The 16202-nt window shown below is 39.7% G+C and overlaps 1 protein-coding gene across 3 annotated transcripts in view; it reads left to right on the top strand.

Annotated features, from left to right (window-relative positions):
* Positions 1–15717, top strand: part of usp25 (ubiquitin specific peptidase 25) — a 67170-nt gene extending 51453 nt beyond the window's left edge. For 2 of the 3 annotated variants that reach the window (XM_077546306.1, XM_077546305.1), the window contains exons 19-24: positions 1641–1819; positions 4633–4711; positions 4804–4883; positions 5119–5242; positions 11921–12113; positions 14849–15717. In XM_077546306.1, the coding sequence (XP_077402432.1) occupies positions 1641–1819; positions 4633–4711; positions 4804–4883; positions 5119–5242; positions 11921–12113; positions 14849–15021 (828 nt within the window). In that variant the 3' untranslated portion in view covers positions 15022–15717. The remainder of the gene's footprint in view (positions 1–1640; positions 1820–4632; positions 4712–4803; positions 4884–5118; positions 5243–11920; positions 12114–14848) is intronic. The other variant, XM_077546307.1, reaches the window with a different exon arrangement.
* The last annotated feature ends 485 nt before the right edge of the window (positions 15718–16202 follow it).

The raw sequence follows: 16202 nt of genomic DNA, 5'->3' as shown, positions 1-16202 counted from the left end.
TGCCTGCCATTACTTTTATCCAAAATTTCCAGATCTCGATTGATAATAGTGGAAGTGAAGTTTTACGTTTCAACAGGATCTGGATCAGGATACCCATATGGAATAGAGTGTTATAGCCCCCTGATGTCATAATAAAGATGTAACAGAGGCAGATCGCTTACCTGTTAAGCAATAAGCTGGGACCAGTGCAAGAAGTTAAAACTGTGTAAAAGGGCCTCAAAACACACATGATTTAGCATGTGTATATCACTGCATGTTGTATATAGAATTGTGGTCAACAGCCACTTCGCACTGTCAAACTCGGGCTGTCATGGCTTCTTGTTTTTTTTTTTTCGCACATGATCACAATGATGAATATGCTTTGACCTATTAAACTTGATGGCTGTGTTTCTCAAGGATGTTTCACAATAATAAAAGCATGGACTGCAGAGTGATGCACGTCTGTATTTTAGCATTTCAGAGTGAGTTACTCAGTGATTGGCCGCACTTGTTCCATCATAAGAGCCTATTATTTAGTTTAATGCAGTTCCTGCTTCCCGGGCAGGCAATGATGACCCCAAACATGCAGGGTGTAATTATGGCTATTGGCAAATCCAGCAGAGTTTATGAAAATAATATGCCTGAGGTAGCCTTTTTTAAGGTACTGTCTCTCCCTCGCCTTTTGCATTCCCTCTCCACCCACTTCCACCTTTTTATGCAAATTAGTGTGTTGGTCTTGTTTATTACATCCTTATATTCCAGTAGTTACTCTTTGAAACCCAGACAGTAACTTCATAATTGTGTAATTGTGGGAATACTGACAGCATTCCCACAATTATCAACTTATCAATTATCAACAAATATCAACTTTCCAAATGTTTTACCGGTAAACAAGTTTGAATCCCACCTTAGATTGTAGTTCTAGTTTTCTTTTCATTTATTTATTATTCAACTACTATTAATAATTTGTAATTTTCACATAATTTATCTTTCAATTTACTTGATAAGTGTTCCACATGCATTCAAATCTTAGCAAACAGTTATTAACATTCAGCTTTCAGCACTCCCACGCAATTTCTACAGAAAATGCACTTTGTCTAGTTATTATTATTATCATTTTGTTTTTACAAGACACGTTCTCTCTCTTGATATATAGGCAGCTACATGAGTATTAATTTTCTTAGTGTTAAAGTGTGCCATTTTTGCTTTTGTATAACAAACCTGGTTAGCAATTTGATCTTGTTTTTTTTTTGTTTTTTTTTAATCCACATTTGTGAGAGGCTCTATTTCAATCTGAGGTGTGTATTGGTGTCAGGCAGAATCCTTGCATCTCCAAAACCAACATTTCAGGGATCCAAGAAAACAACATTCTTGTTGAGCCATAAACATTAAATCATAAAAGAGAGCTAGCTATGTTCAACACTTTAGATTGAACTTTTCTCTCTCTCTCTTAAATAACAGACCCATGTGGGACTGACTAAGAATGTTGATTTATGAAAAAATGAAATTAAGTTGACCAAATTCGGACATAGAGATACCTAGATTGATTCTGATTGTTCAGTTCAGTTTTGTTTTCAATTTGTAGTCTAAATCCAGCTTGAGAAACCTGTGGAGTAAGCTGTATTTTTAATGATCATGTGTGACATTGTTTTTGTGGTCAGGCTCTCAAGCTAGAATATGCTCGACTAATGAGGTTTGCTCAAGAGGACACTCCCCCAGAGAATGACAACAGACTTCAGCACGTCATTGTCTACTTCCTCCAGAACCAAGCACCCAAGAAGATCCTTGAGAAGACTTTGCTCACTCAGTTTGCTGACCGGAACCTGGCCTTTGATGAGAGGTACACTATGGCTAGGCACAAACAAACAAGCGTATTAATCAATTTTTAAAGGGGAAGTCAAAATTCTTTATATGTTGTATGTGCTAGCTAGCACCAGGGGCTAAAGCCAAACTGTGCCAGGGCTTTTACTTTTTGGACTTGGATTTGCCACCTCTGCTAAACACAGCACTCTGATTAATGTTGCATTAGTGGAATATGAATTAACCCATTAAGGCCTAAAGCGACTGGCAAAACATGCCTCTAAAACCTAAGGGTGACTTTTGAGTTACAGTATTTTCACAACTATAAGGCGCTCTTTAAAGTCTTAAATTTTCTCAAAAATCTACGGTGCGCCTAATGGTGAGGTGCGCCTTGTGTGTGGATCAGGGTCCAAAATCTGTGTGGGAGGACTTCCCGCGACACATTGCTTATATACAAGAAAGGCAGAACCGACTGAGAACAGACATGAGAGCACGGAAAAGTCAACTTGGTGGCGAATTCTCCTAAGTTTATTATTATAAACCTTCAATATATATATTTTTTTAAATCAACAAACAAATGTCGCTTATGCGGGTATATAGCTCCAAATATATTTACCTTCAACACTGAAGTGCAGTCGAAATAAGTTCAGGGAATCTAGTGGTAATTATTTGTCGTCCATTCCGTTATAAAGCCGTCAACGAGGCCCACGTCAACCTCTCGTGCATATTCTGTTGAATTTAATCAGCTAAGAGACCAAGAATTGGTCAAAACATAACAAAATGACATATCCGCTCTCCCGGGTTTAAAGGGAGAAGCGCGATCACGCGCTCCCGGCCTTAATGGGTTAAGCAGCAAAATCCACCTGTTTTTATCAACCTTACTGGGTGACCATTTTGCTTCTTGCTTTTGACTGGACATGACATCATAGGGGTCAGGTAATGACCAATCACTTTTCTTCTTGTGGATGTCACATGACGTAACTCATTAAAAAGTTATATCATTTTCAATCTACGGCAAGTGGCAAAATGGCCGCCCCCAGAGTTGGTTGAAAATGGGTGGATTTTGCTGCTTAGTTCATATACCACAAACTTAATAATCACAATAACATGTTTACACTATTGGACCTGCATAGAACGTAATACCTGTCCCCCTGCCATCTGTGCCCATGATTTTTAGCCTGCTATTGTAATTTCCGAGTTAGCTTTCCACATCACACACAAGTCATCACACCAACACAAGGCTACAGCCGCTTTAAAGGCCCTCTTAAGTTTTCAACCTTCAATTCATATTTTCATAACTATGCTGATGAAACATTGATTGACAGCTAAATTAATGGAAACTTTGTTGTGGCCTGTGGCAGTCTGTATCGTTTTTACTTTTACTTTTACGTGCTACCTTGAAGAGAGTGGTAGGAATACTGCCACACAAAATTCTACAAATGTGCAGACTGCTTAACGGCAGACGTTCCAAAGACAGAAGTCGAGTCAAACCTCTACGCCCAATTACTGTTGTCATGGAGAAGCTATAAAACAACTCAAGAACCAAAGATTTTTGTCTGAGAAGACAAAACATGAACCCTAACCCTAAGTAAAATAACAAGGGATTCAACAGGGATAAAGCACAGTACAGGATTAACATTGGCCTCAGAGTTTAAAAATCATTTCAGGGACTCTCCATTGTAAAAAAAAAAAAAAAGAAAAAAGGGAAGTCATGTTTACTTGAAAAATCCTAGTCATCTTTTTTCACTTTGAAATTCTAAGTAAATTTTACATGCGTGTGTGGGTGCGTGCGTGATAGTGTGTGAGAGAGAGATAAATAGAGAAATAAAATTGACTCCAAAAAACTATGGAAAATTTACTTAGAATTTCTGAGTGAAAACTAAACTTTTGCAAGTAAATATCAATCCCCATATTTTACAATGTAGAGTCCTCAAAATGATCATTAAACTTTGATGCTCCAGCCGCATAGATGGCATAGGTAAATTCTCTTGTACACAGTAAAAATACTTAGAATAAAATTTAGTTACTCTACTCTATTTAGACTGGGACCAAATCTTGTCTGTTTTTAAGAGTAAAATATACTCTACGAAATATGCTATGTACTATTTTGGTTTTTGAAATACAGTACATCTTTGGGGCCGCTTCCACTGTAGATGAAGTGCAGAACATTCCTTAATTTTGTATTTTCTTCGCAATGTTGCATTTAATTCTGTGTTGAATTGGTATGCTGTCACATTTACAGAGCAGAGGCAGCTATCGCAAAAACAAACAAAATAAACAGACTTATGTTTACGTTTACTGAACTGAAACGTTTGCATTTAGTCATCATTCCATATGGCCAGCAGAGGGTAGCAGACACTTGTAGTACGAGCCAGCCTGTCTATTGTACAGTAGAGACTGATTGCACAGAGATAGTGCTTAACTCTTTTTCTTCGACCTTAAGATGATGTGTAAATTTAAAAAGACATGCTGTAATGCCTTTCACATTACTGACAGATGCTAGCATTCCCTCTGTATTTAAAATGTGCTTCTGATCGTACCACTGTGTGTTATTTCTCTAATGTCACATCTCGTAAATCTTTCTTCCAATGCTTGATGGCCTCTATCCAAATTCCTGAGTGAAAAATGGATTTCTCACTTCTCTATTTTGAGTAAGATAATTAGATTTATGTGTACATGTGGCCTCAATAGGAGCCTCCAGAGGAGTGTTTCACTTTTCCTCTCAGCACTGAAGAGTGATTCATTAGGCCAAGTTATGGCCAAGGAGCAGGCGATACCGTTTCATCTCCTGACAATGACTCACCATCAGAGCTGATACCAATTTGTCTTACGGCCTTCTTTCCTCCCCCACAGATGCAAAAGCATTATGAATGTGGCACGCGCAAAACTGGACCTAATTAAGCCAGAGGAGGTCAACATGGATGAGTATGAGGTCAGCTGTGGTTTCCCTTATCTATAATGCATTCCTTTCAAACGACATATTTCAACGCGCTTCCCTTCTTTAATTCATATTTTTCAACACAGATATGGCATCAGGACTACAGGAACTTCCGGGAAACAACCATTTTCATGATAACTGGCTTGGAGCTCTTCCACAAGACCAAGTATGGTCACACACTAACAGATTATCGTTATCTTTTACTATCATCTACTACTTCTGTACAGGTTTTGTTTCTTACAAACATTAACTAACTTCAATGTCACCTGCAGAGGGCAGCAAAGTAAAGACAAAGTACAAGCATTGACTGTTATTTTAAAATATATACTTTTTTTCCTTCTCAAAGCAACTTTTATATTGTTGGAAAAAGTTTCCCCCCCTGAATGTTGCTTCCTTTTCAGTTACGTGGCAGCTTTGATGTATCTGATATATTCATACCAGTACAACAAAGAGCTTTTGTCCAAGGGGCTGTACAGAGGACATGATGAGGAGTTCCTTGGTCATTACCGTCGTGATTGTTTGCTGGTGAGTCCAATTGTGCAATAAAATGGTTGCTTCTCTAGATGGCAAAAAGATTTGCTTTGGAACAGGAACATTTGTGTTCAGTGGTAATTCCTTTCAAGGCTACTCATTATGGAGGACCAAAACTGCTCAAATTAGCTCTTTGACTGCCAACCGTTTTCATAAAATTGATGCTGTGGGTGCCAGCTGATTTAAGCATTTTGACTGATCTTTCAAGGTCCACAGAACATTTTGTGTTTGGACTATGGAAACACACATACTACCAGAAAGATTGAACTCTCATCTTTCATCAGAAAAAAAAAGTTTGTTTCTACCTTATTCCATTTTTCAGTAATCAACAATAGAAAATGGTTAGTTTCACCCAAATGCTCTGTTTTGGACCAAAATACGGAGAAATCAAGCTTTTTGTGAGTTTCATTGCATTTCATGCACTCCAGTGAATTTGACACCTTTTTTTTTCCATGAATGATGCCACAAACACCTAAACAGTGCTTTACTTCTGTAAAACACTACCACCAAAAATTAAAAAGTGTATTTTGATAGCAAAATACGTTTGTTTACATTCAACAGTGTAACAATTTGACAAAACAATTTGGCAAACTATTTACAAATATGTGCAACTGTGGTACTATTTACAATTGTGTGGATGTTTCAACTACAGTTTTTATTTTTGTGTAACACTCCCCTGCGTGCAAAGGGACCCAGCAAGATTTGCACAACAGATTAGTTTCACTGCGATTGCCCCTTCGCGTGCAGACCCTACACTTTCTTGCCGGCCTTTTTTTCCGGGGAGTAGCAGGTATATACTGCAGTGTGTGTTTGGCCATGTTGCCATCAAGTCTACTCTCAGGATCATGATACGGTGACGTTACGGTGGTGTTACGTCTGGCTTCCTCATGTCCTTCAGTTCCTATACCGGGTGGTAAGAGATGTTCTGATCCATCTTATCCACTCCATTCGTGGTGGCATCGTAGTCCAGAACTAGTGTCTTCTCCGTGATCACTGTACCCACTCCTCCGATGAATATGCATTGGACTCGGGGGTACTCTTCATCGTCTGATTGAACGTCCGCCTGAGCAGAAGTGCTCAGGTTGTGCACCGCGTTTTCCGGCGTTAGCATCGCTAGCCGGTGAGGCTTTACGACATGATCATAGCCGCCACGTCAACGCTTCCAACTTCGGCGTCAACCTCGGAGTCACCATCATCATCATCGCCGTCATCAATGTGCTCTTAAACATTGGTCGATGCTTTTCGTCTTTGAAAAAAATGCTCAAGCGTGAGCTGCTTGCAACTGGTCGCCATTTTCGCTTCCTCAGCCATTCTCCCCTCAACACTCTAGCTCCGCCTCACGTCTTCTACTGACGCCTACCCGATCTTGTCCAAAGAGAGTCATCGCTGCCATCTAGTGCCCAAAAATAGTCATTATACTAACTCGATCTGCTTGATACTTTCAGCACAGCTGGCCAAGGCTTTCCTCCACCCGTTTCCAAAAAAAACAAAAAAAAACATAGTTAACGTCTTTTAACGTTTTTGGCAGCCCTCATTTGGATTTTACTAAACGTTATTAAACGTTTTTGGCAGTCAAAGAGTTAAAAATACATTGACTAAAAATAAATAAATGGCTAAAAGTGAAAATAAAAATAAATATAAAAAAAAATTAAATGTAAAAAAATTAATGGAAATGGAAATAAAAACAATTATTTATCCCAATATATATTCATAAATAAATAAAAGTAAAACAAAATGAAAAATGAGATTAAAAAAAAGTCCAAATAATATATAAAATTTGGTATTTATTTAGATTTTTTAGATTTAAACATGACCAGAACCACTCATCTGAAAGGATTGCTTTTTTTTTTTTTTTTAATTAACTCTTTCACTGCCACTGACGTTTAAAGACGTCAAGTAAAAACCTACGCTTCACTGCCAATGACGTCAAAAGACGTCATCCAATGATTTTTTTTTTTTTTTTGAAACGGGTGCTGGGAAGGCTTGCGGAGCTCTCCTGAAAGTTTTAAGCAGGTTTTTTGAGCCTAATGACTATTTTTGGCCCCTAGAGGGCAGCGATGACTCTCTTTTGACAAGATCGGGTGGGCGTCAGTAGAGGCGGAGCTAGAGCGTTGAGCAGGAGATCAGAATGGAAAACAAAGGAAAAATGGCGGCCGGTCGCGAGGAGCTAACGCCAGAGCCGTTTTTTTCAAAGACCAAAAGCATCGCTAAAAAAGCACATTGTTGATGACATGATCATCATCGATGATGAAGATGAGGGTGGTGACTCCGTGGTTGGAAAGCATTGACGCGGCAGTAGAAGACGTTAGATGGAGCTAGATGGAGGAGGGAACGGGCAATGGCGAGCGTTTGCAAGCAGCTCTACACTTACAAGACGAAAGGCATCGACCAACGCTAAAATAGTACATTGATGACGACGGTGATGATCCTCGATGATGATGAAGGTGAATCCGAGCTTGACGGCGAAATTGGAACCGCTGACGCGGCGGCTATGACGGTGTCGTAACGCGGAACGCAACCGAGCACGCACAGGCGGACGTTCGATCGGACGACGGAGAGTGCCCCAAATCCAATGCATATTCATCGGAGGAAGTGTGTACAGTCTGCTACTTGCTTTTTATTCCCCGGAAAAAAAAGGCCGTCAAGAAAGTGTAACGTTTGCACGCAAAACGGACAAAGCGAAAGTGAAAGTAAAGTGTTGTGCGAGTCCTGGCGTCTCCTTGCACGCAGGTGAGCGTTACAAAAGGAAAACTGTATTTGAAATATCCACATAATTGTAAGTGGTACCACAGTTGCACACATTTGTAAATAGTTTGCGAAATTGTTTTGTCAAATTGTTACACTGTTGAATGGAAATAAACGTATTTTGCAATCAAAAAACACTTTTTCATTGTTGGTGAAAGCGTTTTACAGAAGTAAAGCACTATTTAGGTGTTTGTGGCATCATTCATGGACAAAAAGAAGTGTACAATTCACTAGAGTGCATGAAATAACATCGTTTCACAAAAAGCTCTTTTTCTCCATTTTTTGTTTCAAAAGAGAGAATTTCGGTGAAAGTAACCATTTTCTATTGTTGATTACTGAAGAACGGAATAAGGTAGAAACAAACTACCTAACAAACAAATGAAAGCCGAGAGTCCAATCTTTCATTTGGTAGTATGTGTGTTTCCATAGTCCAAACACAACATTTTCTGTGGACCTTGAAAGATCACTCAAAATGCTTAAATCGGCTGGCAGTGGGGACAACCCGTTTCTGAAAACGTCTGGCAGTGAAAGAGTTAAAAGTAATGTCTCAGACATTACTTGAATTTGCCCACTAAATAGTCCACTTTCATTGCTTTCATCAGAATCTGACAAATTAAAAGTCCGTCTACGCTTTGATATGATGCTCGCCCTGCTTTTTTTTTAACATCTATATATCACTGAGTTTTAGAAGTGTGTGCTTGGTTCGAGCCGTTGGTATTTGAGTGAGATCAGCTTGATCTTAAGCAGTCTGCACTCTGCAACCTTACGCCTGCATTGTGCTTGTAATGTAATCATTGGAATAGGAAGAAGGAAGGCCAGTGAGTGTAAACACAGCATGTCCTCAGCTAACCTCAAATTTTGGCTCTGCACAGCCACATCGGTCATCTCAGATCTCCGTCCAGAACCTCTGGCTCAGCTGTTTACCTCCTGCTCTTGTTTTAATTGAAAATACTGCCAACATTGACATAGTTAATTCACTTGGTTGTTTTGTGTATCCAACCTTGAATCCCTGGAAGCCAAGCTGTTTTTTAGGGAAAACTTCTTATTTTTTCTCTCTCAGAGTACGGAGGTCACTGAGTTTGTTAGAGCAGGATGTTTTTGTCCAAGCACAGCATGAGAAGTCTGTATCCCCCCCCTTAAGTTCCACTGGCTATATCCTAAGAAATGAATGATGAATGGTGGGCGTACTGCTCACACTGGGAGAAGACCAGTTGTGCTCTGTTCGACAGCTATGGAAGTGATTTAGAGTTATCCCACTGAAAACGTGAGGTAGTTAAAACCACTGGAGACGGGCAATTCCTAAATGTGCATGTGCCTTTTTTAATGTCATTAGTTTGCCAGTCCCTTTTTGGCATTGAATTAAAGTGTAAGAAACATGAAACAAAATCACCCTAAAAGTGTTTTTAAGAAAGAGTGCAAGTACAGATAATATGATTCAAAGATTGCTTTGGTAAATATGCGATGAAACGACCTTGTAAAAATTTGATATTTGCATGAATCTCGCAAGCCATGACAGCTCATTTTCACGCCTCCTTGTTGTTACCCTGTGCGTGCGTGACGTCAGCCTCCCAAGCGGTCGTCCCCACTTTTGACTCTCAAGCTAGCGATCTCAAACTGTCAGTAAGTTGCTGTCTTAATTTTTATTGTTTAATTGAAGCAGCTCACAGTACAAAAAAGCTAAGGACATATAGTAGTGTTAAATGCAGAAAAGTCACACAAAACATGCCTCGTAATTTGATCGATCTTGTAGACATATTACAGAGTCCATTTGTGTTATACTGACAGGTAAGCTCAAATCGACATGTGACACAAGTGAGAAGTGAGATTTACCATCTTCAGAGCTGCCATGTGTTATGGATTGTCCGTATTTTGTTATTGAAATCACCTAACACTGATGCGTTAAACCCGCTGCTGCTCGGTCATTAGCAGTGAAGCTGTTGGGTAGTAGGAATGTAACGATATCCAAACATCACGATACAATATCACGATATGTAGCTCACAAAACAATAATTAACGCGAAATTATGGGGAGCATGGCGATGTTAAAAAAGGTCATGATGTGGGAAAAAAAATATATCTCTTACTAAAAGAACCCCACAATATTGTGCTTTTGTACATAACAGCAATGCACATAAACAACCTACAATCTCTAATAACACTTAATATTGAGACACTTACTTGCTAATGCACACACATATTGAGGTCCTCCACATATTGACTCGGTTCACAAGCATGTTACTTTCCCCTTCATCTGATCATTAGCATGGATTTTAAACATAGAAGGGCCAAAACATTGTGAAAATTAAACTGCACAAAAAAAGAAACAGAAGGTGCTAGAACTGCACAAATGGAAATCAATCTGACTTTTATAACAGGTGTGCTGCTTTTAATATCGAGACATGACAATGATGATATTGTGGCAGTTTTGATATTGCGATATCACAATATTGCCGTTATCGTCACATAAATAGACGAGTCCTTTCGCCTAATGCTACATTTTACATTCACACCAAAAGCGAGAAGGTGATCTTCAATGCTTCCTTCGCTAGCATTTGTTGGAACACATGCCGCTCATTCATGTATGTGCTCACACCGGCGAGGAGGAGGCGTGTCCTTTGGTCGATGAACAACTACTGTAGAGCATTTTAGCAAGTCAAAAGAGAGCACTGCCGACTACTTCCACTTCTTTCCTGGGACTATACAGCCGGGCCACTATTTTCCCCAGCAGCGCTTTTGCAATAGTTTTGGCAATAGCTTTGGCATAGATGATAAAAACTGCTGCTACCTCGGTACAGTTCAACAGCAAGTAAATACACTTACCAGCACTTGTATGCTACTTACTTGCTCACCATTCGGTCCCAGGTGACCATGTTGTTGCACTCCAGGTGACAACAGACAGGACGCTGTGTGTGACGTAGCCCGTACTCAAAACCGATTGGCTACCGTCAACTTTGGGGAATACGCGAGTGTGTGGATTTATTAATCCATAGTAGGGGTCGTACCAGTTGTCCGTCTTTTTCGCATGATCTAACCGCATCTCTGGGGAGCCAATACATGCTCACGCCATTTTCCCGTCGGTTTGAACAAAAACTGGCAACACATTGAGACGACATTAATAATGCTGCATTATACAAACTCAGGAAGAGAAAAAACAAATACCAACAGCCAGCCAGCAGGGACGCTGTGGGTTGTTGGCGCCGCTGCGAGCACACCACTGAGCAGAGTTTGCGCAGGTAATTTACAAATCATGAAATATTCGGTTAATATGTTTTGATCCGATGAGCCGTTCATTTTGTCGTGTATGTTATATTATTCAGAAAACATATTAAAATTTGTCCTAGAGTCTCTTGTACACTTTAACTTCTAAAAGAGAATTATGTTATTATATTTCAGAGTATATACTATTGTTGCTTCAATCGTTCCACCGCCGATTTCCATGGAGAAATACGTGATTGGCAAATGCCGATCAGTGCCTTTCATTGCAGATCACAAAAACTAGTCACCCGTAGCTCATACTTGTAGTCAATTAGAGACCAGTTTGTGTGCAGTGTACCCGTGTGAGCATGGGGAGAACATGTAAGCTCCACATATGACTGGAACCCAGATTCGAACCCCCCAACCTCAAAACTGTGAAGCGGACGCACGTTGTGCCACACTGATTCACATTTAAAAAAAAGTTATTATGTGTGAAACTACACATACAGTACTTGGGCGTCGGACAGCAGCATTATCAATATATGATATCAAACTGTACCATTAACTTAATGATTATGATAAATAGCAATATGAACATTTTGGCCCACACCTAAACATGCCCTAATAAGCTAAAAGAAAACAAATGTGCAAGATCACTGTTTTTAATTATGTAGTAGCACATTTCAAGTAAAACATATTTACTGTAAATCATGATGTGTTTGATGATCCATAGAAATTAAATGAGCAAGCAGCAGCCATGTTTGAGTCAGGAGAAGAGCCAGAGGTGACCTCTGGTCTGGGAATCATGAATGAATTGGTGGTGCCCTGCATCCCCTTGCTGCTGGCCCACGACCTTGAGAGGGACCTGCTGGCAGTGGAAGACATGAGGAACCGCTGGTGCTCCTACCTGGGCCAGGAGATGGAATGTGAGTTTTTGACCCAAAATAACATTTCAAATCATTGGGTATTATTTTCAAACTTGTCTTTTGTTGTGCTGGGAGTATTAAGTCTGACCTGCAACCACTGCATTTTATGGCTATTAGCAAAAGACAATGTTTTTTTCTTGCCACTATTTTTCACCAGTGCTACTGGTGGGGGAGTGCACATGGCTCCAACTTCCTAAGTATGACAAAAGACACTGTTCCTTTCTTGGTCAACATTGGGGATTTTTTTTTTCCCATAATGAAGGAAAATTAAAAAAAGGAACTGAAGAGACTGGAATTTGCCAAAATGCATACACGTATGTATGTATGTATGTATGTATGTATGTAAAATGCATACATGTTATTTACAAACTAAAACTGGAGCTTTTGGCAAGGCGCCTCAGTTCTGCACTATGTTTATAGATACAAAAATTAAAAAGCACTGACTGCTATGAAATGTGGAAGGGGGCTTAGCTGTGTTATTGGGGTGCTTTGCTACATCCAGAACAGGGTGGTTAAAATATGTGCAGGGCATAGTGAAATCTCAAGCATCATTATCAAGGTATTGTAGAGCAGTGATGGTCAACTTACAGTAAATGATGGAGGGGCCATAATTTTTCATCAGTGCTACTGGGGGGCCACATAGCACCAATTTCCTAACTACGTCCAAACAAAATCCAAATTTTGCTCAAGGTACTCATTCACTCCCAGCCATTTTCACTGAAGCAACCCCCTTCGCAGCCGGCTGTTTTACTAGATTTTGACTGATTTTGCAAGGCCCACAGAACATTGTGTTCTATTGCTATAAAAAACATGGAACCTACCAAAAGAAAGATTAGAGTCTCTTCTTTCATCGGGAAAAAAGTATATTTGTATCCGTTTACGTTTTGCAGCAATTAGGATTAGAATATAGCTAAGTTTCATTATTATTCACAAACCTGTTGAAAACACTGGGAAACGAGCTTATTGCAACATGCCCTGCTTGATCTCTCATACTCTGTTGCCACCTGCTGGGCGTTTTTTGGCCTTCTGTATGCCCTAGCATAAAAAAAAAAACATGTATAAATACGATTTTGGGACTATGGCGATATTTAACATAAAATGTTTTCATACGTTTTTGGGAGCAAATGAGTTAAGTGTATTTTATTATATTTATATTTAAATGATATTAAATTTAAATTATACGTGTTTGTGTTTTAATTTATGTTTAATTTTTAAAATTGCCCGCGGGCACCACGTTGGTGACCTCTGATCTATATAATATTAATATTGGATGCACGCACTTTTTCAACTTACTATTAAAAGTAAATCTGATGTGTTTTCACAAAATCAGGCTTATGTCTCCGAAAATGAAAATAAAGATATTCATATATTCTAATTCTACACTTAATTCCTTTTCACATGATGTATAATACGTGGTGGTACCTCAAAAATTGACCAAGTTAGAGCAATTTCAAATTTGGCAGGTTGAAATCCCTCAATTTGAGAAAAACACGTTGTTTTAAAGGTCCATAGCAACCGGTAACCTTAGTAAAAAGATATTCATCCCAAATTTTCAGGAAGTGTTGAAAGTCCAATGGAAAGCCTATTCCAATAGCAGGTAAGGGCATCATCCAAGATTTTAACCCCCCTTTAAAATGTGAGGAAGTTTGACATCTCAACTGATAAAATTGGGCAAAAATTATGATTTTGGCCTCAAGCCCGAAACAACTTTGAAGATCCCATTAAGCTTATAATTAGGGATGCACCGAATTTTCGGCCACCGAAAATATTCGGCCAAAAATGGCTAAAATAGGCATTTTCGGCATTCGGCCGAACTAAAATTAAAGCAGATTCAAGCTCTTCGAGCGCTTCCACATTTTCACTGGTATTCCGTTGCGCGTGCTAAATTATTTTTGCTAATGCTAATGCTACAGTATATAGTATTGACTACTATGCAATTGCACTGCCAGAAAATGCTCCCCTCTCGTTTGGTGTTTAACATTGATCTATATATATTACTGGATAGCCGATAGGCCCAAGTCTTTTGAAGCCGCAAGGCCGCCATATGATCACTCCCAAGAAACGTTTCTCGGCATACGATTATATACATTTATAGTATAGAAATTGGAAAACGTTTGAGACAGTACTGAGTAGAAACAGCATGGTTTCTGATGTTTTAAATTTGTTAAACATAAGACGAGGACTTCAGACATTTTACAACTTGCCTTAAATACATGTATAAATTATATGCTTAATGATGTTTACAGGCGGAAACTTGTACATTTTTTATTAAAGAATCATACATGTAATTCAACAAAAGATGCAGTACATATTTTAAACAGTTTACATCGGTATTAAATCGATTTTTGATGCATCGTTACGGGCTGGAATTTCCATTAATTTCAATGAAAAAAGTGACCTTGATTCAAGAACATTTCAATTGACAAACGAGGTCACGGAACCAATTAAGTTTGTAATCTGAGGCACTGCAGTGCAGTGTGTGTGTAGGAGCTCATATCAGTTTGTCCAGCAAAAACTTGTTCTGGCTAATGTTCAGGAAAGACTGATTTTTATCACCCAGGCCCATACTCGCTAGACTTTTACTCTCTGTTTGTGCAACGTGCTGCCACATATGATATCGTAGTCCAAATATTTGCTCATTTGAAGTCTGTGTTTTGAGTTCTAAGTGAGGATGCAAAGCCCGTCCAATGAATCATTTTATTATCTTTCTCTGTCTGGCTATTTTCTGTTGATAGCCAGCCTCCAAGAAAAGCTGACCGACTTCCTCCCCAAGTTACTGGACTGCTCGACGGAGATCAAAAGCTTCCATGACCCTCCGAAGGTGCCCGCCTACTCCACCTTGGAGCTGTGCGAAAGATTCGGCCGCATCATGACCACACTGTGCAAGGTGGCCAACCACGGGAGATGAGCTCTGCGGATGAGCACATTCCCCACATCGAGCCTGGTCTTAAATCCCATGGAGCTCTCTTAACTCATGCCTTCCTTTAGAAATCCAGGGCTCACTTGCTTTCTAGCTCTTATTCCTCTGTTACTCTTTTGCTGCTATAGGTGTTATCATTGCAGATATTATTTCACTTACGTATGCAAAAACAACAGAGGAAACGTAGGGGAGAGAGGACAAGTTGAACTGTTTTGGAGGGAAGATGAAAAAAGAAAGATTAGTGGAACACAAATGCTACCCTGCAGCTTAAAAGCCAAGCACATTCAGCATCAGCTTTGCCAGACAAAGACAAAACAAGTTTGCAGGTGTTCATACTTTACCAGTGTTCTTACTGCTTTGATTCAAGCTTCCCCCAACCGCCCTACAAACCCTTTCTCAAAGCATCCATCTCTGCGTGGAAAGGTTTGTTTGTCCTGCTGCTCTGCCTCTTGTTTGGTACAGTATTACTACGTTTTGGTTCATTTTATAAGGAAGAAAACCTTCAGAGTTCTAGAAAGCCAGGTTCATCAGCCACTCAGTAACTCAAATGGGTCACATGTCTTTGTGAGCTGCTCCAGAATGAGATGGTTTAAGTGCTGTGGGTGAGCAGCCATGGACTTTCTGTGGCTTGTTAATAAATCCATAGAATAAAGTTTTATTTATGGCCCTTTTTGGCCAAATAAATACGTGTTGTGGTTTTGTGTGTGTGTGTGTGTTTGCTAAGTTCAAAATTGTAGTCAAGTGAAATTTATGCTCATCATGAGGATTGGGATGCGCTTCCGTGCTGGATTTCACTTTGTTTCATCTTTTTTTGCTTTGATCCTTCCTCTGGCCTCCTGACAACTTCACGACTCTTGCAGGACTCTGAAGTATCCGGTTAAGGTTTTTTGATTTTTAACAGGTTTCAGGTGAATTAAAGAGCACAAACTCGCACGCATGCACACGCAAAAAAAGGGAGGGAGGGAGGTAGAGAGAGAGAGCGAAAGAGAGAGACATAGACTCACAGCCGCAGAGAGAGAAAGAGATACACACAGACAGACAGAGAGAGAGAGAGAGCAAACAAACGAACCCCGACTGTTGTTTCCTTTTGCCGCGCTCTCTCTCCCTCTCTCTCTCGCTAGCGCTCTCTCTCTCTCCACTAAATGTTCATGCTCCTTAACATGCTGGCT

This window comes from Vanacampus margaritifer, chromosome 16 (genome assembly GCF_051991255.1).
Source record: "Vanacampus margaritifer isolate UIUO_Vmar chromosome 16, RoL_Vmar_1.0, whole genome shotgun sequence".
NCBI classification, from domain to species: Eukaryota; Metazoa; Chordata; class Actinopteri; order Syngnathiformes; family Syngnathidae; genus Vanacampus; species Vanacampus margaritifer.
Note: the sequence above shows the minus strand (reverse complement) of the source record. Positions and strands in the feature narration are given on the sequence as shown.